Source organism: Cherax quadricarinatus, chromosome 64, assembly GCF_038502225.1.
Source record: "Cherax quadricarinatus isolate ZL_2023a chromosome 64, ASM3850222v1, whole genome shotgun sequence".
Classification (NCBI taxonomy): Eukaryota; Metazoa; Arthropoda; class Malacostraca; order Decapoda; family Parastacidae; genus Cherax; species Cherax quadricarinatus.
In genome coordinates, this window is record NC_091355.1 from 8,487,044 (window position 1) to 8,512,287 (window position 25,244).

Consider the following 25,244-nt stretch of genomic DNA (forward strand, 5'->3'; position numbering starts at 1 on the left):
TCACGTACATAGTGTTGCAATGTATCAGCTCGAGCTGGGGGACTTCGTTAGAGCAATAAGAATATTAAGTCTTCCATTAAACGCTAATCATGGACATGAGCTTCAAAGGTTTCCTTCCAGCAGAGCTGGAGTTACTGTTACCCAAGAATTACTATCTCTCAGGATATCCTCTCCCGTACACAGGAGATGGAATGGGTGCAACCGATATTATATATAGGAGACGGGAGTGGGGGGGGGAGACAAATCTGGATGATAAAATACATCTAACTACATCCACCTTAAATTGTAACAGATTCTCTGTCATCCATAAATATTCTAAACTCTACGAATGTCAGCTGTGTTATGTTTGTGTTAAGAGCCAGACACAGCTACTAGAGGATTGTAAACAGTGGAGTCTGAGTACATGATGGAAATGTGTGAGTGAACAAACACAGGAAGAAGAGTGAGTGAACAAGCACTGGAAGAATGTGTGAGTGAACAAACACAGGAAGAAGAGTGAGTGAACAAGCACTGGAAGAATGTGTGAGTGAACAACAAGTTCCAACAATCATGAACATGAGAGGGAACATAAGAGCGCTTAGTGTGGAAATTGATAGTTGTTGATTGTGGCGACCACTGTCCTGCTAGTGGTGCAGGTGTTAGTGGTGGCGTGGTGCAGGTGTTAGTGGTGGCGTGGTGCAGGTGTTGGTGCTTGGTGGTGGTGCAGGTGTTAGTGGTGGCGTGGTGCAGGTGTTAGTGGTGGCGTGGTGCAGGTGCTAGTGGTGGCGTTGTGCAGGTGTTGGTGCTTGGTGGTGGTGCAGGTATTAGTGGTGGCGTGGGGCAGGTGTTAGTGGTGGCGTGGTGCAGGTGTTAGTGGTGGCGTGGTGCAGGCGTTAGTGGTGGCGTGGTGCAGGCGTTAGTGGTGGCATGGTGCAGGCGTTAGTGGTGACGTGGTGCAGGCGTTAGTGGTGGCGTGGTGCAGGCGTTAGTGGTGGCATGGTGCAGGCGTTAGTGGTGGCGGTGCAGGCGTTAGTGGTGGCGTGGTGCAGGCGTTAGTGGTGGCGTGGTGCAGGCGTTAGTGGTGGCGTGGTGCAGGCGTTAGTGGTGGCGTGGTGCAGGTGTTAGTGGTGCAGGTGTTAGTGGTGGTGGTGCAGGTGTTAGTGGTGGTGGTGCAGGTGTTAGTGGTGGTGATGCAGATGTTAGTGGTGGTGGTGCAGGTGTTAGTGGTGGTGGTGCAGGTGTTAGTGGTGGTGGTGCAGGTGTTAGTGGTGGCGTGGTGCAGGTGTTAGTGGTGGTGGTGCAGGTGTTAGTGGTGGTGGTGCAGGTGTTAGTGGTGGTGGTGCAGGTGTTAGTGGTGGTGGTGCAGGTGTTAGTGGTGGTGGTGCAGGTGTTAGTGGTGGTGGTGCAGGTGTTAGTGGTGGTGGTGCAGGTGTTAGTGGTGATGGACCAAGAGAAAGAATAAAGAACAAAACATTTAACCAGTTGTTTAAACTATTTTTTGAGTTGTTCTAACCCCATGTGTGTTCTTCTAACGTATGTTATTCTAACATGTGTGTTCTTCTAACGTATGTTATTCTAACATGTGTGTTCTTCTAACGTATGTTATTCTAACATGTGTGTTCTTCTAACGTATGTTATTCTAACATGTGTGTTCTTCTAACATATGTTATTCTAACATGTGTGTTCTTCTAACGTATGTTATTCTAACATGTGTGTTCTTCTAACGTATGTTATTCTAACATGTGTGTTCTTCTAACGTATGTTATTCTAACATGTGTGTTCTTCTAACATATGTTATTCTAACATGTGTGTTCTTCTAACGTATGTTATTCTAACATGTGTGTTCTTCTAACGTATGTTATTCTAACATGTGTGTTCTTCTAACGTATGTTATTCTAACATGTGTGTTCTTCTAACGTATGTTATTCTAACATGTGTGTTCTTCTAACGTATGTTATTCTAACATGTGTGTTCTAACGTATGTTATTCTAACATGTGTGTTCTTCTAACGTATGTTATTCTAACATGTGTGTTCTTCTAACGTATGTTATTCTAACATGTGTGTTCTTCTAACGTATGTTATTCTAACATGTGTGTTCTTCCAACATGTTTTATTCTAACATGTGTGTTATTCTAACACCATGTGTGGTATTGGGTAGTGTAGGAGGCAGATGACTATCAAGTACCACTGCACCACACACACAGTCAGGGTACCACTGCACCACACACACTGTCAGGGTACCACTGCACCACACACACTGTCAGAGTACCACTGCACCGCACACACTGTCAGGGTACCACTGCACCACACACACTGTCAGGGTACCACTGTACCACACACACTGTCAGGGTACCACTGCACCACACACACTGTCAGGGTACCACTGCACCACACACACTGTCAGGGTACTACTGCACCACACACACTGTCAGGGTACCACTGCACCACACACACTGTCAGGGTACCAATGCATCACACACTGAGGGTACCACTGTACCACACCGTGAGGGGTACCACTGCACAACACACAGTGAGGGTACTACTACACCACACCCTGTGAGGGGTACCACTGCACCACACACACTGTGAGAGTACCACTGCACCACACTGTGAGGGTACCACTGCACTACACTGAGGGTACCACTGCACCACACTGTGAGGGTAACACTGCACCACACTGAGGGTACCACTGCACCACACACACTGTGAGTACCACTGCACCACACTGTGAGAGTACCACTGCACCACACTGTGAGGGTACCACTGCACCACACACGCTGTGAGGGTACCACTGCCCCACTCTGTGAGGGTACCACTGCAACACACACTCAGGGTACCACTGCACCACTGAGGGTAACACTGCACCACTGAGGGTAACACTGCACCACACTGTGAGGGTACCACTGCACCACACACAGTGAGGGTACCACTGCACCACACTGTGAGGGTACCACTGCACCACACACTGAGGGTACCACTGCACCACACTGTGAGGGTACCACTGCACCACACTGTGCGGGTATCACTGCACCACACACAGTGAGGGTACCACTGCACCACACACTGTGAGGGTACCACTACGCCACACACTGAGGGTACCACTGCACCACACTGTGAGGGTACCACTGCACCACACTGTGAGGGTACCACTGCACCACACTGTGAGGGTATCACTGCACCACACTGAGGGTACCACTGCACCACACTGTGAGGGTACAACTGCACCACACTGTGAGGGTACAACTGCACCACACTGTGAGGGTACAACTGCACCACACTGTGAGGGTACCACTGCACCACACACTGAGGGTACCACTGCACCACACACTGTGAGGGTACCACTGCGCCACACACTGAGGGTACCACTGCGCCACACACTGAGGGTACCACTGCACCACACTGAGGGTACCACTGCACCACACTGTGAGGGTACCACTGCACCACACTGTGAGGGTACAACTGCACTACACACTGTGAGGGTACAACTGCACCACACACTGAGGGTAACACTGCACCACACACAGTGAGGGTACAACTGCACCACACACTGTGAGGGTACCACTGCACCACACTGTGAGAGTACCACTGCACTACACACTGTGAGGGTACCACTGCACCACACTGTGAGGGTACCACTGCACCACACTGTGAGGGTACCACTGCACCACACACTGTGAGGGTACAACTGCGCTGCACACTTTGAGGGTACTACTGCACCACACTGTGAGGGTACCACTGCACCACACTGTGAGGGTACCACTGCACCACACTGTGAGGGTATCACTGCACCACACACAGTGAGGGTACCACTGCACCACACACTTTGAGGTTACTACTGCACCACACTGTGAGGGTACCACTGCACCACACTGTGAGGGTACCACTGCACCACACTGTGAGGGTATCACTGCACCACACACAGTGAGGGTACCACTGCACCACACACTGTGAGGGGTACCACTGCACCACACACTGAGGGTACCACTGCACCACACATTGAGGGTACCACTGCACCACACTGTAAGGGTACAACTGCACCAAACACTGTGAGGGTACCACTGCACCACACTGTGAGGGTACCACTGCACCACACACTGTGAGGGTACCACTGCACCACACACTGAGGGTACCACTGCACCACACACTGTGAGGGTACCACTGCACCACACTGTGAGGGTACCACTGCACCACACACTGTGAGGGTACCACTGCACCACGCACTGTGAGGGTACTACTGCACCACACACTGTGAGGGTACCACTGCACCACACACTGTGAGGGTACCACTGCACCACACACTGAGGGTACCACTGCACCACACACTGTGAGGGTACCACTGCACCACACACTGAGGGTACCACTGCACCACACTGAGGGTACCACTGCACCACACTGAGGGTACAACTGACTCTCTGAGTGTCTCACACCTAATTTTCTTCCAGGGATGGGGCCCTTAAATATGGAGGAAAGGCTCCTGATCCAAGGAACCGGAGATACCCTCTATTTCCTAGAATCAAACCTGATTACTTTCCATTCCCCAGAAATTGACAGACCTTTCCAGGTTCAGTGCTGCCCTGTGAACATAAAATTTCATTTCGAAACCTAGCACACACAGGAGTCGACTAGTACCTAAGACCCGCGTCATAAAATATTTGTCCTGTTTCCTGACAAACCTTGCCTAAGCACCCAGACACCTATTTACTGCTAGGTGAACAGGGACCACGGGTGTTTACGTCTACCTAACGTATCCTAAGTACATAGAGAGGCTGGGTACGACAATGAGCGTCGGAAAACCAACGACGATGTGTTCAAAACACCCATGTTGATTTTCGCACGCTATCTCAGTCTCTCACAAACGCATTTTTTTTCCTTAAGAGGCATTGTAAGTGTGAGTAATAATAATAATAATAATAATAATAATAATAATAATAATCTTTTTTTCTACAAGTACATAGTACAACTTATATATACCTAGCTGACATCACTGACATATGCAGAACATTTCGGGCAACTTGTGTTAATTTTGTCCCCAGGCTGCGACTCGCACCATTCGACTAACACCCAGGTACCTGTTTTACTGCTAGGTGAACAGGGACAGCAGGTGTCTTAAGGAAGCGTGCCCAATGTTTCCACCAGTACCGAGGATCGAGGAGAATCTTAAGTGTAAACGAGTCACTAACCCCGTGTGTTGCATGTTGCAGAGTGCTGGACGGTGTATGGACAGACCACGTGCTTCTCACTGCGACCACCGTGGCTACACACCTCCAGACCAGTGGTCAAGCCTCCCTTGGCGCCAGACCAGATCCGTACTCTGTTCACACTCTTCACAAGGCTCAACGATACTGTTCCAGCGGTAAATATATAAATAATAATAATAATAATAATAATAATAATAATAATAATAATAATAATAAAAGTCACAATATCGTGGCTAAGGCAACTCAAAAATATCTCACACTGTGGGGGAAAAACTTCCTATGACGATGTTTCGGTCCGTCTTGCACCTTTATCAAGGCACGACTTAGTGTTTAGGAAAGATCGAAACGTTGTCCAGAGTTTCTTGTTCTTGGTTAACAGGACCACTTATATGTTATGCCGCATCAAGCCCAGATTTCCTGCCCGAAGTGTGGGTAAGTTATGAACAAATATATATACCGAGTGCATACCAGGCATATCTCTCAATGTATACACACTGAAATATATACCTTTCACAGGCTATATAAAAATACTAATGTTTTTATTATTAATTCTGCTAAACTTGTTCATGGCCTCAATGTAAATGAGTCACATTGACTTCATTTTTAGGTTCTCCAAATTTAAATCTTATATAATTTACCTTCAATATTTACCTATAGCAATTTTGTGTATTGAAAGCAATGTATGAATGTTTGTAGAACCATACGTAAAATATTATCATGTTTGTAGAAAAACACTAAATCCGGAGGGGCCATAAAGCGCCTTGGGTATGGGAAGAAATTAGATGTGAACTTAGAAAATGAAGGTTTGTTCCAACTCCCCAGCTTAAAAAGACAGTCCTTTCCTGTCATCAAGGAACTCTCCACCTTGAAGGCACCGTAGGAATAATAGAACAAAGCTTTCCTTATGTTGGGATATCTTGTGTTACCTTGTTTTATTTTATGTTGGTGTTGCTCGCAGACGCTGGACCCTGGCGACCTGAGTTCCGTGGTGAATGCTCCCTTCATCCTAGACAAGCCCTTCACTGTCATCTCTCATGGCTACTCGTCGTACGGTGGTACCGCCTGGGTGAAGGTAAGTCAGATAATGTGTACCCCACCTACGTTCCCTGGGTTAATGTAAGTCTGGTCCTGTGTACCTTACCTACGTTCCTGGGTTAATGTAAGTCAGGTCCTGTGTACCTCACCTACGTTCCCTGGGTTAATGTAAATCAGGTCCTGTGTACCTCACCTACGTCTCCTAGGTAAGTCATCTATGGTGTCAGTGAAAGGTGTCAATTTTTGAGGGAAAATGTTAAGTCCTGGGAATTATCGCCTCCCGCGGTCCGGTCTCAGCCGGGCTTCCTAAAGTTGAAAGGAAATATTCCTAAACTTTTTAACAGATACACATATAAAAAGTAAAGATAAGTGCATGCTGAATGTAAAGGTAAGAAAATGGTTAACATGGACACATCCTGGACAACACATGTTACCTTTGTCCTTTTCCCTCCCGTCCACCCAGGAGCTTCTCAGCATAAAGATAACTCAGTAACATACTCCAACAGATATAGGCTCGGCATTATCATTACACATTATTCTTAAGATAACAGTGGAAGCTATACGATAACTTAAGTGTGTGATAGGAGCGGGCCACCTTTAATACCCACACTATCAAAGTTTAGAGAGCCAGGGTAATCTGAGTGACGCCTGCATAAGAGACGTGAGTTTTAGGAATCACGAGTGATCTAGCTACCTGGGGATGGATGTAGTGATCATCGCCCCAGTCGCCCGGTCTGAAACCAGGCCTGGTTCAAAGCCTGGTCACACGGGCCAAAAGGAGAGCATAGCTTCACCAATGAATGAAATGTATGCATAACTTTCCCTTCTAAATTACCGTGAAAGTATGTTCAAGAATACTGATATGTCACATATACCTGGAGGGTGTTACGGGGGTCAACGCCCCCGTGGCCCGGTACATGACCATAGTTCTTCCTGACAAATGCATTATTGAAATAAAAGTCGTGAGAGGAAAATAATATTCACCAATATATACACTAGTGAGCCTTTCTTCTAATAATTGTTTCGTATCTCGTATCTTCCCGTGACAGATGTTGACAGGGGAGCTACTTCGAGCCAGCGACCAGAATGTGATAGTGGTGGACTGGAGCATGGGGGCCAGACCACCATACACACAGGCGGTGGCTAACATCAGGCTAGTGGGAGCACAGCTAGCATACCTCATACACACTCTTAATGTATGTTGTGTACTCATTATTGTGGCAGATAATGCCTTTTTTTTACTTGCTACTGTATCGTGAAAGCTATTTTATAGCTAGCCAGTGTATCATGCATTTCTCACAATTTAATTTATATGACTTCTTGGTAATATTTGTATACTAAACTCCTGAGTCCTTCCTCTGTATGGTGTTCCAACTACTTTCTGTGGTCGGATTTCCCTCTCTCCTATTTCCATTACATATCATTTAAAAACATTAAACTCCACCATCCACGGATTTACCTACCTCTATCTGGAGAGGTAGGTAGATCCATATCTCACTCCATTTGTTCAGTTTATCACTACCCCTCATAACCTCAGCACCACCCCTCACCACACCACTCCAGACCCTTCCCCCCCTTTCACCTTATAACCCCCAGTATTGCCGCTGATCCACCCTGCCTATCACTTTTCAGAAATTTGCAGACGTTCCCATCTCGTCCTTCCACCTGGTGGGTCACAGTCTTGGCTCTCACCTGAACGGCCACACGGGCACCTACCTCAGAGATACCTATGGACTCTTCCTGCCCAGGATCACTGCTCTAGACCCGGCCGAGCCTTACTTCAACGACACCCACACTATCACCCGCCTCGACCCCTCTGACGCACTTTTTGTCGACGTTATCCACACGGATGACTCACCCATCCTGGGTTTTCCCCTCAGTGAGTAGCAATGTTGAACAGTGTTTTAAATGTGTTATTTTAGTTTTCCTCCTTGTTTATTTCTTGTTTCAACTTCCTGTGTTTGTTCTTGTTTCATCCTACTGTGTTGGTGAGTTAACATATGACTAAGACCAGTGTCAGGAAACACTTGTCTTGTTTGGGCCATCATATGACTAAGTGTCAAGAAACACTTGTCCTGTTTGAGTTATCATATGACTAAGACCAGTGTTAGGAAACACTTGTACTGATTGCTGTAGTACCGCTGACAGCAGTGGATATTGACACACAGGGCTGGTCAGCATGTTACTAAGGCTTGTGTCCTGAGATACCCGTTTCCTGACGGACGAAACACCGCCAGTTATGATGTTTATTTCCATTTGTATTTTGTGTTTAATATACTTTTTTGCAACAAACCGGTCGTATCCCACCGAGGCAGGCTGACCCCTCAAAAAAATAAAAAACGAAAGTTTTTCTTTATTTTTAAGTTAGTAATTTATACAGGAGAAGGGGTTACCAGCACATTTCTTCCGGCATTTCAGTCGCCTCTTACAACACCATGGCTTACGAAGGAACACTTCTTTCCACTTCCCCATGGAGACAAGAGGAAATAACGAACAAGAATTAAGAAAATAGAAGAAACCCGAGATGGGTGTGGGTGTATATATGCGTGTACATGCATGTGTAGTGTGACCTAAGTGTAAGTAGAAGTAGCAAGATATACCTGTCATCCCATGTGTTAATAAGACAAGACACCAGCAATTCTACCATCATGTAAAACAAATACAGGATTCCATTTCACACTTGGCGGGACGGTAGTGCCTCCCTGGGTGGTTGCTGTCTACCAACCTACTACCACAGGACGGTAGTATCTCCCTGGGTGGTTGCTGTCTACAACCTACTACCACAGGACGGTAGTACCTCCTGGGTGGTTGATGTCTACCAATCTACTACCACAGGACGGTAGTACCTCCTGGGTGGTTGATGTCTACCAATCTACTACCACAGGACGGTAGTACCTCCTGGGTGGTTGATGTCTACCAATCTACTACCTAGGTAATATACTTTTAGGTTAAGTAATTTACTTTACTGTTGCTAAGTGTGTTTGTTTCCGTAGGTGTAGGAATGACCCAGCCAATTGGTCACCTGGATTTTTTTCCTAATGGCGGTCATCAGCAACCAGGATGTGATGGTAAGTACTAATCCATGCTGAGTACATCCCCCATTCTTTGTGCTATATCAGGTTGAGTACATACCCAGTCTTTGTGCTATACCATGCTGAGTACATCCCCATTCTTTGTGCTATATCATGTTGAGTACATCCCCATTCTTTGTGCTATATGTTGAGTACATCCCCATTCTTTGTGCTATATCATGTTGAGTACATCCCCATTCTTTGTGCTATACCATGTTTAGTACATCCCCAATCTTTGTGCTATATCATGAATACATCCCCAGTCTTTGTGCTATACCATGTTGAGTACATCCCCAGTCTTTGCGCTATACTGTGTTGAGTATATCTCGTCTTTGTGCTATACCTTGAGTACATCCCCGTCTTTGTGCTATACAATGTTGAGTGGTTTAGCATTTGATCCTATGTTTGTACCCTTATAGCTAATACAACTTTCAAAACAGTAGGTCCTATGTAAAGCGATAAACCCGTGTAGGTTATTCAGCGAGGTATTGGGAGGAAGGTTCGATCTTCCGTCTATTCAAATCTATATTAATGTGTTGTGCTGTGTGTGACAGGAAACATCCAGTGTCAACATCACCGCGCCATCACACTCTTCACTGAGTCCATCAGACAGTCCTGCCCCCTGTCGGCTGTATCCTGCAACTCTTATGAAGAATTTATTGAGGCGAGTTACTTGTTCTGTAAATCTCGTGTAGTATCTTATATTTGGGATTTTGGTTTGGTATTCTTGTTCTTCCTTCTCTTCTTGTTTATGATAAACTGTCTTCTAGTATTTAGTCAACTTACTCCATAATTTGTAATAATTTAGGGTTAAGAATTAATCTAAGTTTGCCCGAAATGCCTAGTCATGCTAGGTGTCCTAGTGGCCCCTCTGTAATTTAGTATTTTACTATATGTAAACCACGCAGTAACCAAAATCTGTAAACCCCGCATTGCAATCATTATAGAGAATAAACTTGATTGATTGATTGATTGATTCTATTCTTGCTGTTGGATCAATTCTTGTTCCTTTTAATTGTTCGTGTATCATAAAATCTCCTCCGATCGGTTTCAAACTTTCAACACGTATCAAACTCAGATGAATGATGCGATTAACATTAGAATGTGTTGATGCCACTTTTCTAACATTATTTCTAAAACAACGTAGTATTCTTTTCAGTGAAATAACTTGAGTGCCTCTTCTGATTGGCTTTAGTTTTTAATGACTAATGCATCTTATGGGCAAGGTGATGCTCGATAGATTTAGGATTTGTGTATGCAAATTTGACACTTTATTAACAAAGTTAATAAACAGAGTTACTTAATTCCAATTTCAAATTGAAAATGCCTTTTCTGATTGTCTTTAAACGTTCAAGAGTGTTGGGTGTTTAGTAAGAATTTGGAATATCTGGGAAAATTATACACGAGGGAACATTATTGAGGGTGATACTGATAAGTCTTTCACGTATGGCATACATTATTTATTCACCCTTATTCTACCTTAAAATATTAGATAAAATTATATCAGTGTGACGGAGGTGTTACTGACACAGGGCGAGTGTTGGGGTTGTGATGGCGACCATTACTGTTCTCCCATGGGGGTGGCTGCTGCTCCTCTCCCACTCCAGCCTCTCACTAAGTTCTTCCTCCACACCAATGACCACAGTCCATACTGCGGTAAGTGAACCTCTTGTGAAGGCAGCAGTACCTTATTTCATGCTCAAAATGCTAATGTGGAATGAACCAGCACTGAATCATATATCACTTGTACAACAATGTCATAGCGAAAATGAATATACAATATTTTCACATCTGACTGATGCGTATGTTTCCTTAAAGATTTTTTTTCTCTCAAAGTGTTATGATACTTGCTACAGGTTACCACTACCGTGTCAGTGTGGAGGTGAACAACAACACAGAGGCCAGGCAACACGACGGAGAGTTTGCCATCATCTACCTCAGACTCACTGGCAACAAGGACAAGTCTCAGGCTATACAACTCTCAGAGAAGTACGGTTAAATTATATATATTTTTTATCGTACATACATAATACTGCATAGATAACTGAACTGTAATGAACACTTGTTAATACTCAATAAAAGCCACACGGAGACAAACTCGGAAGATTACTTGGTCTGTATATTTCGATCCCTTTCTGAGATCCAGATCTGAAGAGGATCCTAGAAGGGAATCGAAATTTACCGACCAATTAATCCCCTAAGTTTGTCTCCATATGGGTTATTAATACTGGATGTTGACATCTACGCACTCCCCTGTCCTAACACGATTACGTACCCACATGTGACATGTACGTTTTTATCTTAGGAAAATCTATCTACTTTTATAAAGACAAGTACAAATTCGCACAGTGACTATAGATTTTACTATCCCTCCAGATACAAACATGGTGCATAAATATAGATGTAATTCTAGACGAGATGTGAGGTTTTGATACAAAGGTAGAGTATACAGACAATGTAAATAAGGCACACAATAGGATAAGTCTTTAGTGGATAAAACTCCACAATAAGATGTCATAATCATTGTGTGTCTTATTTACGAACTGTGAGATGGAAATGAAAACAGGTAATACAGCAGCAATTTATAAGAGGACCAAGACAAGAATAAAAGGAAAATTAGCAAGGCATTGGTAAATCCTGAAATACGCGGCACAAAAATGTAATGTAACAGATACGAATGGATGATTATGGAACATTTTGTTCATAATAACTGAAAAAAAAAACACTAGAAAAATAAAAGTGGAGAGAAAAAAATTGCTGAGACAGTAATGGGGAATTTCCCGAGTCAGAATGTTGGATATAAATAACAAAGTTTAGAGATGGTGTCAAAATGACAACACTGGATCCACTTATTAGAACAGAAAGAACCGAGAACAGTATAGAACGTAATGTATTAAAGCAGTGGTTCCCAAACTGGGGGTAAATTACCCCCTGGGGGTAATTTAACCATTTTTGGGGGGTAATGGAGGGGTGACAGAAAAAAAAGTTATGAATTCTGAAAATCAAGAAAACAACGCGGTACCCGGTATGAGGATTATTGTTAACTTTGTCTTAGTATATAAAGTTGTAAAGTAAACCTATAAGTAATAAAGTTAAACCAAATAACAATAAACATCAAAAACTAATATACAGTATTAGAAAAGAAGAAATATATAGCTAAGTGTGTGGAAACCCAAAAGTATTTTGACAAGTATGCTTCAGGACAAAAGTCACTCAGTAGCCCAGATCGACCTGTCCAGTATGCGTCACTCACTTCCTGAGGCTGCCTCTATTTCACACTGTCAGTTTATCTGTGAGCATCAGCCGAGGTAGACATAAGCTGGTATGTATGTGTACTGCCCTGTGCAGTATATAGTTAGTATTTACCCACTGTTACTGTGAATTTGTAGCTATTAATTTTATATATAATGTATGTGTGGTTCTTACGTTTTCAATGGTTTTGCCAGGATTAGCAGAGTATGCGAGGCTGTATACGTTCACGTTTAGCCATATATATCAATAATAACAACATTTTGTGAAAGGGGTAACATGCTTTATGTGGCATGTTAAATTGGGTAACAAGCTGAAAAAGTTTGGGAACCACTGTATTAAAGTCAGAAAACGAATAGAAAGAGTACAGCAAGGTGACTTATACCAAACATCTAAAACTATTAGTACATGCCATCAGGATAATTCTCATGCAATAAGAGAGAAAACGGGAAAAACTCACGAATAATAACAGGGAATTCTGCGGAAACCTCAATATAAGATTCCAAGAAGTATTAACGATCGAAATAGGTCACCTGCCGGAAACGGAAGACGAGAAATCTTGCCACACCATTGTAGACCACACAGTTGTGACAGAAGAAGTACAGAGAAGGCACTTAAACTAACCGATGTCATCACAGTCAATTGGACAAGATAAAATATCATGATGTTGTTAAAGGAGACGGAAGGAGGAACTGCAACAAACCAGTGAAGACAGGAGAGTCGCAAGAAAACTAAAAATGCAGAACCGAACTTGAAAAACGAAAGCAGACAAGAGATGTTAAATTACAAACAAGTGTCGTTGGTATGCATACCTTGCAGCGTAGAGAAGATAGTAAGGAGTAAGCTAGATAATTACCTGGAAAACACGGGCTCATAGAATGACTATGAGAGAGATAAACTGAAATATAAGTGGAGTGCATATTCCTAGAGTCAAAAAACTTACTCTAAAGCCCCTCACAAAGTGGGAAGATAGTCCAGTAGTAAAGAGAATATTCAGCAAGCAGACGGCAGAGGGTATAGTGATGGAAGACGTGTGATGGAAGACGTGTAAGGATGGAGAGAAGCAACATGTAAAGTGCCACAAGTGTCAGGTCTTGGACTCTGTTCATGATGCAATATAAATGGTTTAGAAAATCGACTGAGACACTTTTGCAGTGTTCCATTATCCATTGTTCATGATATTTGTAAATGACTTAATTGAGGATATAGACTCCTACATGTCAGTGTTTGAAGATGATGCAAAACTAATATGGAGACTAAGGACAAGACGGCTGCCAGGAATAGTCCAGTAAGTGGTTATTGGAATTCACTTCCAGCAAATTCAGAATTATGAGTATGGGAAAAGGATTTAGGCTGTAACACCTGAATGGGAGACATCTTATGGAATAGGTAATGAAGGGAAACTAAGGATGGACATTACACCAAACCTCCGCCTAAAGCACACAAACAGAATAACACTGGCGACACAAAGCTGACAAACGTAAGAACAACATTCAAGAATTTGAACAAGAAGGCATTAAGATTACTGTAGATGTCATACATGAAACCAGCTCTGAAATATGCAGTGCCAGCATGAAAACTTCATCTCATCAAGAATAAAAAAAAAACTGAAAACGTGTAAGAGTCAAGGCCCAAGAGTGCTGCAAAATGAAGGTAAAGTAGAACAGCTAGAACTTCCGTCACCAGAAGATCAAATAATCGGAGGAAACATGTTCCTAACTTAGAAACAAAGTATATAGGGATAACCAACTTCAAATGGTAGAGCACAGAACTAGGGGACAAATGTGAACAAAACTTTGAAATGAGTCATATTTCTTGTCCTTGTATTATCAACAGAATACAAGTTAACACACACACACGCACATTATATATATATATATATATATATATATATATATATATATATATATATATATATATATATATATATATATATATCTCCGAATAGGTAAAACTTGCGATTTTGGCTTAAATAGCAACGCTTTTCTTGCCGAATAAGGCAAGCGAAAATTTGTGTATGCAATAATTTCGCAAAAATCATTCTGAACCTAACGAAAAAAAAATATATTTAATTGTGTTTGTTTATTATTAAATTATTATAACTTAGCTAAAATATATTTAGTTGAATTAGGCTGAATTAAACTGCGCTTGTTATAATAAGGTTAGGTAAGTTTTCCAAGGTTCTTTTAGTACAAAATTATTAATTTTTACATTAACATAAATTAAAAATATATATATATTTAAACGTATAAAAAATTTTTTTAGAAAGGACTTAATTTTAAATGAGTTCTTGCTAAATGACCAATTTTACGTATTCGACACGATATAAACATCAGACCAGGGAACGGATGGGGGTTGAACCCATGGCATGTGAGTTGTAAAACTCCAGGTCAGTGGTTTGTTTGTAATTGTGTTATTATATTTTGACTCACAAAGTCATAATTAAATTGCAGGTTCCTACTGCATATTAACAACAGAATACAAGTGTCAGTGTTAATGTCAGAATTATGTTAATTATACAGTAACAGTGCATACTGACAGTAAGTAAATAAAACACACAATTCGTGTTATGGCATTTTATTCTGAAGTGGTGTCGTCCTCTGGGCGACAGCAACATACCATATAACCCGAACTGTGTCATATTTCCACAAGTTAAGAGTAGTATTTTATAAATGTAACAGTAACTCCAGGGTTCCTCTCGGTTACTGTGTTAGACGTTCTACAGTCTCTCTTCTGTTAATTAAGCTTACGCTCAGAGTTACCAATCTGTAACGCTACTGACTGACTCTCACTAGGTCACGTTACTACGAGGCAGGAACGGTACACCGTCGTGTTATTCTGACCCATGATCTGGGTCACTTAAAGACGGTAGGAGTGACCTTGCAGTACCCTGGCTTTATGTTCAACTTTATGATCTGGCGACTTAAGAACCCAGTGCTCCATCTCAAGTCCATCACCATTGAACCCCTGGGACAAAATGTTAAGTGAGTAAAATGAATGCATTATTATTATTACTGCTGTTATTATTAATAATACTAATGCTATTATTACTATTATTATTGCTATTATTTTTATATTATTATTGGGACACGCTAAACCAGTAGGGATCATACAGCTCTTAGGGAATGGGGGGTAATTAGGTTTGATGTGAGAGCGCATATTCCTTGGATCAAGAGCAGTTCATCGGCATTAAAGGTATAGCCACTGAAACGACACTACTGAACAGAACACAAGAACCCTTCACAAGTTATCACATGGAAAACGCTGTGATGTTTACATGTATAAAATTTACAAATTGGCACTTACACATCCCACGAACAATCTGAACCTTTTTTTTTGAGTAAGATACATCAACGCTGAAAGCTTAAAGCCGATCCGAAGAGAAGTTTTCAAGGTCTTGCTTAGAATCTCTTCCGGGTTTATAACATGGACAAGAGTGCACCTACATATCACAACATCAACATGAATCTTTAACCCACAACCGTAAAGCAGCGTTTAAACTTGAAGTAGATAAGTTTAAACATTTTGAAATTAAACGCGAAAACTTCGAAGACAAAAAAATCCGATCATCACTATAGATTCTCCTCCTCGGAGAATACCAATACCTGAAGTATACCTGGAGGGTGTTCCGGGGGCCAACACCCCCGTGGCCCGGTCCACGACCAGGCCTCCCGGTGGATCAGGGTCTGATTAACCAGGCTGCTACTGCTGGCCGCACGCAAACCGACGTATGAACCATATATACAACTGAAAAGACTGATACAGTTGCAATTTTTTCTTGTAACCTTCAAAAATTTACATTTTATATAATGAAAAATATATCAGACGTTTTCGGATATGAATGATATATATAAATGAAATTAAATATTTAGGAAACCATTCAACAAAAGACATTAAAACGATATATAATGCTGAAATAGCCACAAATTTAACTAACATCTTTTTTATGCAGGTAAAACGATATATAATGATGAAATAGCCACAAATTTAACTAACATCTTTTTTATGCAGGTGGCGGTACTGCTTCGAGGACACTATACAACGCATGGGGCGAGAATACAAACTGACCGACGATCATTACTGTTAAGTGCCGGGCTCTTGTTCCAGGCTGTCTTTATGCTAGACCCCCGCGCTCTGGTTCCAAACTCTCTCTGCATGTTGCGGTCACCCCAGCTTAGCCGGTCAGAAAGCGGTTAGTGTGCAGAAGCTTTAGCCTCGAGACAAGTTCAGAGCTTCATCAAACACTACAGCAGAGCTCATTTTGTGTGCTGGGGCCACCTGTGTTCACACTTTGTGAAGCATTGTCTTAGACACACTCGATGATCGTGTAATACACTGGATGGTCTTGTAACCCAGTGGGTGATCTTGCAACACACTGGATAATCTTGTGACACGCTCGGTAATACACTGGGAAATTTGCTATAAACTAGTTGATCTTGTAAGACAGTGGATGATCTTGTAACAGTGGATGATCTTGTAACACAGTGGATGATCTTGTAACACAGTGGATGATCTTGTAACGAGTGATATCGTGACAACAACGGGTAATCTTTTAATACGCTAGGTAACCTCGTAACACTGTACGAACTTTTAAGACACTGGGGCCATGTATGAGGAATTTAAACCTTGCAGAACAATTGCAGTTAGGTTCCAGACAGATCTTCGAGGACTGTCTCATACGTGTTACTAAATGACGTTTGCAAACATGTCAAATCCTTTATCATCTAGACATACCTGGAGGTTATTCCGGGGATCAACGCCCCCGCGGCCCGGTCCATGACCAGGCCTCCCGATGGATCAGGGCCTGATCAACTAGGCTGTTACTGCTGGCCGCACGCAGTCCGACGTACGAGCCACAGCCCGGCTGATCCGGCACTGACTTTAGGTATCTGTCCAGCTCTCTCTTGAAGGCAGCCAGGGGTTTATTGGCAATTCCCCTAATGCTTGATGGGAGGCTGTTGAACAGTTTTGGGCCCCGGACACTTATGGTGTTTTCTCTTAGTGTACCAATGGCGCCCCCTACTTTTTATTGGGGGCATTTTGCATCGCCTGCCCAGTCTTTTACTTTCGTAGGGAGTGATTTCTGTGTGCAGATTTGGGACCATTCCTTCCAAGATTTTCCAAGTGTAGATTATGATATATCTCTCCCTCCTGCGTTCCAACGAGTACAAGTCAAGTGCTTCCAAGCGTTCCCAGTAGTTAAGGTGCTTGACAGAACTTATACGTGCAGTAAAGGATCTCTGTACACTCTCTAGATCTGCGATTTCACCTGCTTTGAATGGAGATGTTAATGTACAGCAGTATTCCAGCCTAGAGAGAACAAGTGATTTGAAAAGGATCATCATGGGCTTGGCATCTCTCGTTTTGAAAGTTCTCATTATCCATCCTATCATTTTCTTTGCACGTGCGATCGTGGCACTGTTGTGATCCTTGAAAGTGAGATCCTCAGACATTACTACTCCCAGGTCCCAAATTCCAAATTAAAAAAATTTAACTTTAGTGGCAAGCAGCATGAATGAAAAACAATATGCCATGTAGTTGCTATTATGAAAACTATATTTTTTCGCAAAAACAATGTAGAGATTAGTGAATAGCATCATGGAACAGATAGTTTGATTTGAAGATGTATAATACATTACTTTTCATTTTGGCTTGTGAGGAACTGTAATACATAACTAAATGTATTAACAATTTCATAAGATACAAATGTTCAAATTAAAATATGTTGGTTGTATTTTAATTCCCATTTTCTCTTCCTGAGAGTACACACTAGAAAGTGTAGTGATGCTGTCCATTCATTGGCACTTTCCAGTGTTAACATCCATGTATGTACATAACAGTTATTATTATTAGTAGTACTATTGTTATTGTTATTATTATACATTAAATATACATCACGCGTAGCTAAAAGTAACAGAACTCTTGCATTAAAAAAAATATATTAATGAATGTTTAATGTAAGAGCTGTAATGTTGCTAATAAAATGTTTGCAAATAGATGGGTAACGACCTTACTGTTAGCGGAAGTAAATAGACACGTTTGTTGTCTGAAGATTATATATATATATATATATATATATATATATATATATATATATATATATATATATATATATATATATATATATATATATATATATATATATATATATAATGTCGTGCCGAATATGTAAAACTGGTCAATTAGCAAGAACTCATTTAAAATTAAGTCCTTTCTAAAATTTTCTCTTGTACGTTTAAAGATATATTTTTTTCATTAATGTTAATGTAAAAATTTTTAATTTTGCACCAAAAGAATCTTAGAAAACTTACCTAACCTTATTATAACAAGAAAAATTTATTTTAGCCTAACCCAGCTAAATATATTTTAGATTTGTTTGCAATAATTTAATACTAAGCAAACACAGTGAAATATATTTTTTTCGTTAGGTTCAGAATGATTTTGGCGAAATTATTGCATACACAAATTTTCACTTGTCCTATATGGCAAGATGAGCGTTGCTATTTAAGCCAAGATCGCAAGTTCTGCCTATTCGGCACGACATTATATATATATATATATATATATATATATATATATATATATATATATATATACACACACACACACGCACAATAGAAGCAAATGATCTGATCACTTAGTTTTAGAAATTTTAGAAATACATACCTGAGTGTTAGTGGAGTGTTGTGGATCGCATCCTGAGGGCTGGTCAATTGCCTTCCATTGACGAAACTAATTGCCCTAAATGTACATGCTTATCCGCCGAGTCCTAAGCGATGGGTCCTCCTCCCCCATACACACACACCTAGTAATGACCAGCGAAAAGGCGGGGCCAAGAGCTATGAATCGACCCCTGCAATCACAAAAAGGTGAGCACACACACACATATATATATATATATATATATATATATATATATATATATATATATATATATAATTTGTGTGTATTTATACACTTTTTGTATGTATTATATGTACATAAATGTATTTTGTATACTATTAAACAAATTTAATAAAAAATATTTGGGATGCTGGTTCGTTTTATTAACAAATCTCATTATAAAAGAAAAATTATGATGATTTGAGACGTTCATAAACACAGAACACTGCACGACAATTACAAAAATTAACTTCTTTTCCTAGGTTTGATTTATAAAGTGTTCTGACTTCTCCCGTCTGGGTAGCTCAGACGTTGTACACTAGCTCCGTTTATTTGAAAGGTACACAGGGTTGACGCAGAAAAGAGGGGTACCAGAAGCCAGTCCAAAGGGGATAGATGTCGACCGGAGGTCGACATCTAACTTACTATATTATGTTTGGTAGCAGAGCAGGAGATGCACAAATTAACATTAAGATTGACAACACTCTAATTACCAGAAATAATGGGGGAAAATTCCTAGGCTTATACCTTGACAACAACCTGAATTTCAGCACCCATATCCAGCATATAGCCAAAAAAGTATCCAAAACCATACCCCCGGCCGGGATTGAACCCGCGGTCATAGAGTCTCAAAACTCCAGCCCGTCGCGCTAACCACTAGACCAGCTAGCCACAATAAGATTCATCCAACTAGGTATATTTCTACACCATAGGAAGGTTAGCACAGGCACCTCTGTGACCACAAATGCAAGTTTTTACAGACGAATCTCCAGCTAGCGTGGCCGTGACGAACTCTAGCTCAAGTCCCTTCACTGCCGTCAACATGACTTAAGAAATCGTAATGACACGATTGCAAATAAACCATACCCCCGGCCGGGATTGAACCCGCGGTCATAGAGTCTCAAAACTCCAGCCCGTCGCGCTAACCACTAGACCAGCTAGCCACAATAAGATTCATCCAACTAGGTATATTTCTACACCATAGGAAGGTTAGCACAGGCACCTCTGTGACCACAAATGCAAGTTTTTACAGACGAATCTCCAGCTAGCGTGGCCGTGACGAACTCTAGCTCAAGTCCCTTCATGTTGACGGCAGTGAAGGGACTTGAGCTAGAGTTCGTCACGGCCACGCTAGCTGGAGATTCGTCTGTAAAAACTTGCATTTGTGGTCACAGAGGTGCCTGTGCTAACCTTCCTATGGTGTAGAAATATACCTAGTTGGATGAATCTTATTGTGGCTAGCTGGTCTAGTGGTTAGCGCGACGGGCTGGAGTTTTGAGACTCTATGACCGCGGGTTCAATCCCGGCCGGGGGTATGGTTTATTTGCAATCGTGTCATTACGATTTCTTAAGTCATGTTGACGGCAGTGAAGGGACTTGAGCTAGAGTTCGTCACGGCCACGCTAGCTGGAGATTCGTCTGTAAAAACTTGCATTTGTGGTCACAGAGGTGCCTGTGCTAACCTTCCTATGGTGTAGAAATATACCTAGTTGGATGAATCTTATTGTGGCTAGCTGGTCTAGTGGTTAGCGCGACGGGCTGGAGTTTTGAGACTCTATGACCGCGGGTTCAATCCCGGCCGGGGGTATGGTTTATTTGCAATCGTGTCATTACGATTTCTTAAGTCATGTTGACGGCAGTGAAGGGACTTGAGCTAGAGTTCGTCACGGCCACGCTAGCTGGAGATTCGTCTGTAAAAACTTGCATTTGTGGTCACAGAGGTGCCTGTGCTAACCTTCCTATGGTGTAGAAATATACCTAGTTGGATGAATCTTATTGTGGCTAGCTGGTCTAGTGGTTAGCGCGACGGGCTGGAGTTTTGAGACTCTATGACCGCGGGTTCAATCCCGGCCGGGGGTATGGTTTATTTGCAATCGTGTCATTACGATTTCTTAAGTCGTATCCAAAACGGTTGGGATCCTCTCCAAGATACGATACTACGTGCCGCAAAATGCCCTTCTCACACTATACCACTCACTTATTTATCCATACCTCACCTATGCTATTTGTGCTTGGGGATCAGCTGCAGCAACACACCTAAAGCCAATAATAACCCAACAAAAAGCTGCAGTAAGAATAATCACTAAATCCCATCCCTGGCAGCACACCCCCCCACTCTTCAAAGATCTAAACTTACTCCCAGTTCAGTACATCCACACTTACTACTGTGCAATCTGTATCTACAGGGCCTTAAACTCTAATATCAACCTTGACCTAAAACGCTTTCTTGATAGTTGTGACAGAACCCACAGGCATAACACCAGACACAAACATCTCTACGACATTCCCCGTGTCCGACTAAACCTTTACAAAAATTCAATGTATGTCAAAGGCCCTAAAATCTGGAATACCCTACCTGAGAACTCTAGAACTGCAGACACATTCATCACCTTCAAAACTACCATTAGAAAACATCTTATCTCCCTGATACACCCCGTCAACTAACTACACGAATACCACCTGGTGGTTCACACTTACACTCGCTCACTCATTTGACTATAAACAGAAATATTAATCTCAGTCTTAAAATAATGAATCCTGTGATACTCCAATACTGAAACTATATACTGTGCCAAAACAAAAGCATTCACATTGCTAAACTCATAAACTAGTATTTAGTCACTTAGCCATAATACCAACTTACCTCATAATTTGTAATATTTTACAATTAAGAATAAAACTAAGTATGCCCGAAATGCCTAGCCATGCAAAGCGTTCTAGTGGTACACTCTGTAATTACAATTTTACTACATGTAAACCAAACAATAACCAAATTTCTGTAAACTCAGCATTGTAATCCTTATAGAGAATAAACTTTGAATTGAATTGAATTGAAGTAGGAGCAGAGAGAGGCAGATGCCAGACCACAAGAGCCTGCCATCTACCGGCCACTCGCGAAACTAGGCCTAGGCCAGTAGCTAGTGGGAAACAAGTAGGTAGACCTACTGTTTACAAAAGTGACAATCTAAGTCTAGCCTAGGCAAATTAAATATCACATTCCTGTAGTCTTTTCCATCTGGTGGTAGTATACATCCCTAGATCATCTTGTGAGGGTCAGGTGTGCTGCGGCATTCTGACTTGTCAGGGGAATTGCTGGGGACAGATTATTTCGCTTGTAATTGTTCCATCCAACTAGTCTCTTAAGGTCGTCAGCTGGCTAATATTCTATTGTGACCTGTTTTGCGAATATTTTGTGTTCACTCTTTATCATTAAATTGGATCTTGTTGAAATCCTTGCATGGTTGTAAATGTTGTACATAGAAAATTGGTGAAGGATTGTACATAGAAAATTGGTGAAGGAAGAATAGGCATAAATCACAACAAGTTGTCTCTCAGTCTAACTTCTTTTCTTCCCCTGTGATATCTTAACTGTTACTGACCGTTGCATATAGCACAGCCCAATATTGCAAGTCTGCATCAGAATTTGGGTGTGTTTCGATTACACTAGTTATTAATGCATGATATCCAGTCAGTTGTGTGGGTATAGTTGTATTAAACTAGTCACTAGTCATTAGTATATGATATCCTGTTGGTTAGGTTACGAGAGTTATCTCAGTTGAAAGAAAACTTCCATTACACTATATTTTTTCCAACCAGATAAATGGGAATTCCCTTGGTGTGTGACGCGGTCGTGACCCACCTGAAGCAGGCACTAGTTTATGTTAAGATGTCCCATAGCTCGGTTGATAGCTCACTCACCTCACACACTGAGATCCGTGGTTCGATCCCCGGTACGGGGCGTGTTTCCTTAAGACACCTGTCCCTGTTCACCTAACAGTAAACAGGTACCTGGTGGGGTACCTGATGTGGGTAGCATCGTGGGGACAAAACTGATCTAGTATGCCCGAAATGCTCTGCATAACAGGGGGCTTTCTATAGAGCAGCATGTCACTGATGTTAGCTGGGCCTGTATGAGATGTACATGAACTTGTAAAAATAACTATTATTATGCTCTGCTTACACCATCCTTCCAGAAGGTGTTACTTGGTGGGTTAATTGCCACTGATCCAAAGAACTGGAGCTACACTTCCTTTCCTTAAAGCAAACCCTATTACTTCCCATTTTTCAGGCTCTATACAATCCCTACGGGTTTACCGCTTCCCTTTCGACGAAACTTTATACACACACACACACATTATATATATATATATATATATATATATATATTATATATATATATATATATATTATATATATATATATACACGTATATAGAACTAGTTACATGACCTTAAAGTATCATTATCATTCACACTTGCAAAATTACATAAGGTGACCTCACGGGGGGGGGGGAGGTGTTCTTCGGACCGCCTGTGAGTAATCAAGATAATTTATTAACACGGGACGTAAGACACAGGGGCCAGGAGCTGAGTCTCGACCCCTGCAACCACAATTAGGTGAGTACAGGTATGTCACCTTCGAGCACCATCTACCGTATTCTCAAAGGAATGGAGATCTGGTACAACAGAGTATCTCAGATGCACCTTGGCCTGGACCAGCTGCTACTGCTTGCTGTGAGGAGGTGCGACCTGACATAAGGTAGGTCACGCGTCATTCTCGGGGTTGAACCAGAGATTGGTCGTTACTCAAGTGCTTAACAATACCTGCACTGTTACTCCTAACCTGTGACGTTAAATCAAGTTATAATACACATTAATTGAACAAGATTCCGTTTAGTAAGATACTATGACCCCAGATATTATTATATAGTCGGACTTCCATATTTTAGCTATTAATAAGGATGTTGGCAATATGATATTAAGTGATATTTCGGCCCAAAGTAATGTGGAAGGTGACCAAGCGTAACAATATATGAAAAAAATAAATCTTAAACGTATAAGAGAAAATTTTAGAATGGACTTAATTTTAAATGATTTCTTGCTAATTGACCAATTTTACCTATTCGGCACGACATATATAGTCCTCTGAGAGAAATTAGATTAAAAACAATCCAACAGGGATGAATAAGAGACTAATACATCTCTTGGGAGAGGAAAATATAAATTTTGAGGCACATCAAGAAGGGAAGAGAGTCACCTTACTGATCAATATATTAATGTTAAAAGAAATGTAAAGAAAGGGATAACAGAGGCTAAATGCGACTTTGAAATTAAAGGGACAAATGAATTCAAGACGAATCTCCTACGATTCTTTCAAGTTTAGCGAAGAAATATCAGGGAAAAAACAGTCTAGTTGAGGACAGCTTGCTGGCGTACCAAAGAATGTATTTTTTTTAATTTACGTCTTTTCGGTCTTAACAAAGGAGACAAATAATATCCCAGAGTTCATTATTTATAGGGAGGCCTGAAGAAGAAAAATTAATTCACATCACAGCCACCAGAGACATGGTTATCCAAAAGGCAGGCATATTAAAGCAAAATAAGTCTCCGAGTCTTGATGAACCGTTTTCAAGACTACTTAAAGAGTACAAGATGGAACTTAGCGAGCAGCTAACTAGGTTGTTTAATATAACGCTCCAAACAAGTGTTGTGTTGGGGATGTGAAAGATGGATAATGTAATTCATATTTTCAAATCAGGGATAAGTAATTATAATCAAATTACCACCCAATAAGCTCGACGTCAATAGCTGGCAGATTATCAGTTATAACCGATATGATAAGAAGCCACCTTTATTAGCATAACTGTACCGAGTCCCAAAACGGATTCACAAGGGGCCATTCCTGCCGGACAAATTTACTGCCCTTCAGTAAAGCATTTTTATTTCAATAAGGCTTTCGTTAAGAGTACAATAGAGAAGATTATTAAAGAAAATGGCAGCACGTGGTACTGTAGTACAAATTTTATCATGGATTAAGGTATGCATGGCT

The 25,244-nt window shown here is 41.4% G+C and overlaps 1 protein-coding gene and 1 long non-coding RNA gene across 3 annotated transcripts in view; one reads left to right on the plus strand and one right to left on the minus strand.

Moving 5' to 3' along the window:
- The window catches only part of LOC128699990 (pancreatic lipase-related protein 2), a 27,267-nt gene extending 7,701 nt beyond the window's left edge, over positions 1–19,566 (plus strand). The window contains exons 3-12 of the mRNA XM_053792865.2: positions 5,182–5,333; positions 6,137–6,250; positions 7,263–7,409; positions 7,846–8,092; positions 9,207–9,281; positions 9,839–9,948; positions 10,817–10,940; positions 11,141–11,273; positions 15,329–15,517; positions 16,545–19,566. Of these exons, the coding sequence (XP_053648840.2) occupies positions 5,182–5,333; positions 6,137–6,250; positions 7,263–7,409; positions 7,846–8,092; positions 9,207–9,281; positions 9,839–9,948; positions 10,817–10,940; positions 11,141–11,273; positions 15,329–15,517; positions 16,545–16,620 (1,367 nt within the window). The 3' untranslated portion in view covers positions 16,621–19,566. The remainder of the gene's footprint in view (positions 1–5,181; positions 5,334–6,136; positions 6,251–7,262; positions 7,410–7,845; positions 8,093–9,206; positions 9,282–9,838; positions 9,949–10,816; positions 10,941–11,140; positions 11,274–15,328; positions 15,518–16,544) is intronic.
- On the minus strand, positions 15,095–23,911 carry LOC138854604 (uncharacterized). Of its 2 annotated transcripts, none has more exons than XR_011393787.1 (3): positions 23,832–23,911; positions 19,200–19,386; positions 15,095–15,500 (listed from the first exon to the last, which is right to left on the minus strand). It is a non-coding gene; the product is annotated as an uncharacterized lncRNA (long non-coding RNA). The 2 variants fall into 2 exon arrangements; XR_011393786.1 differs by having other exon boundaries at positions 23,849–23,910.
- Positions 23,912–25,244: the final 1,333 nt, after the last annotated feature.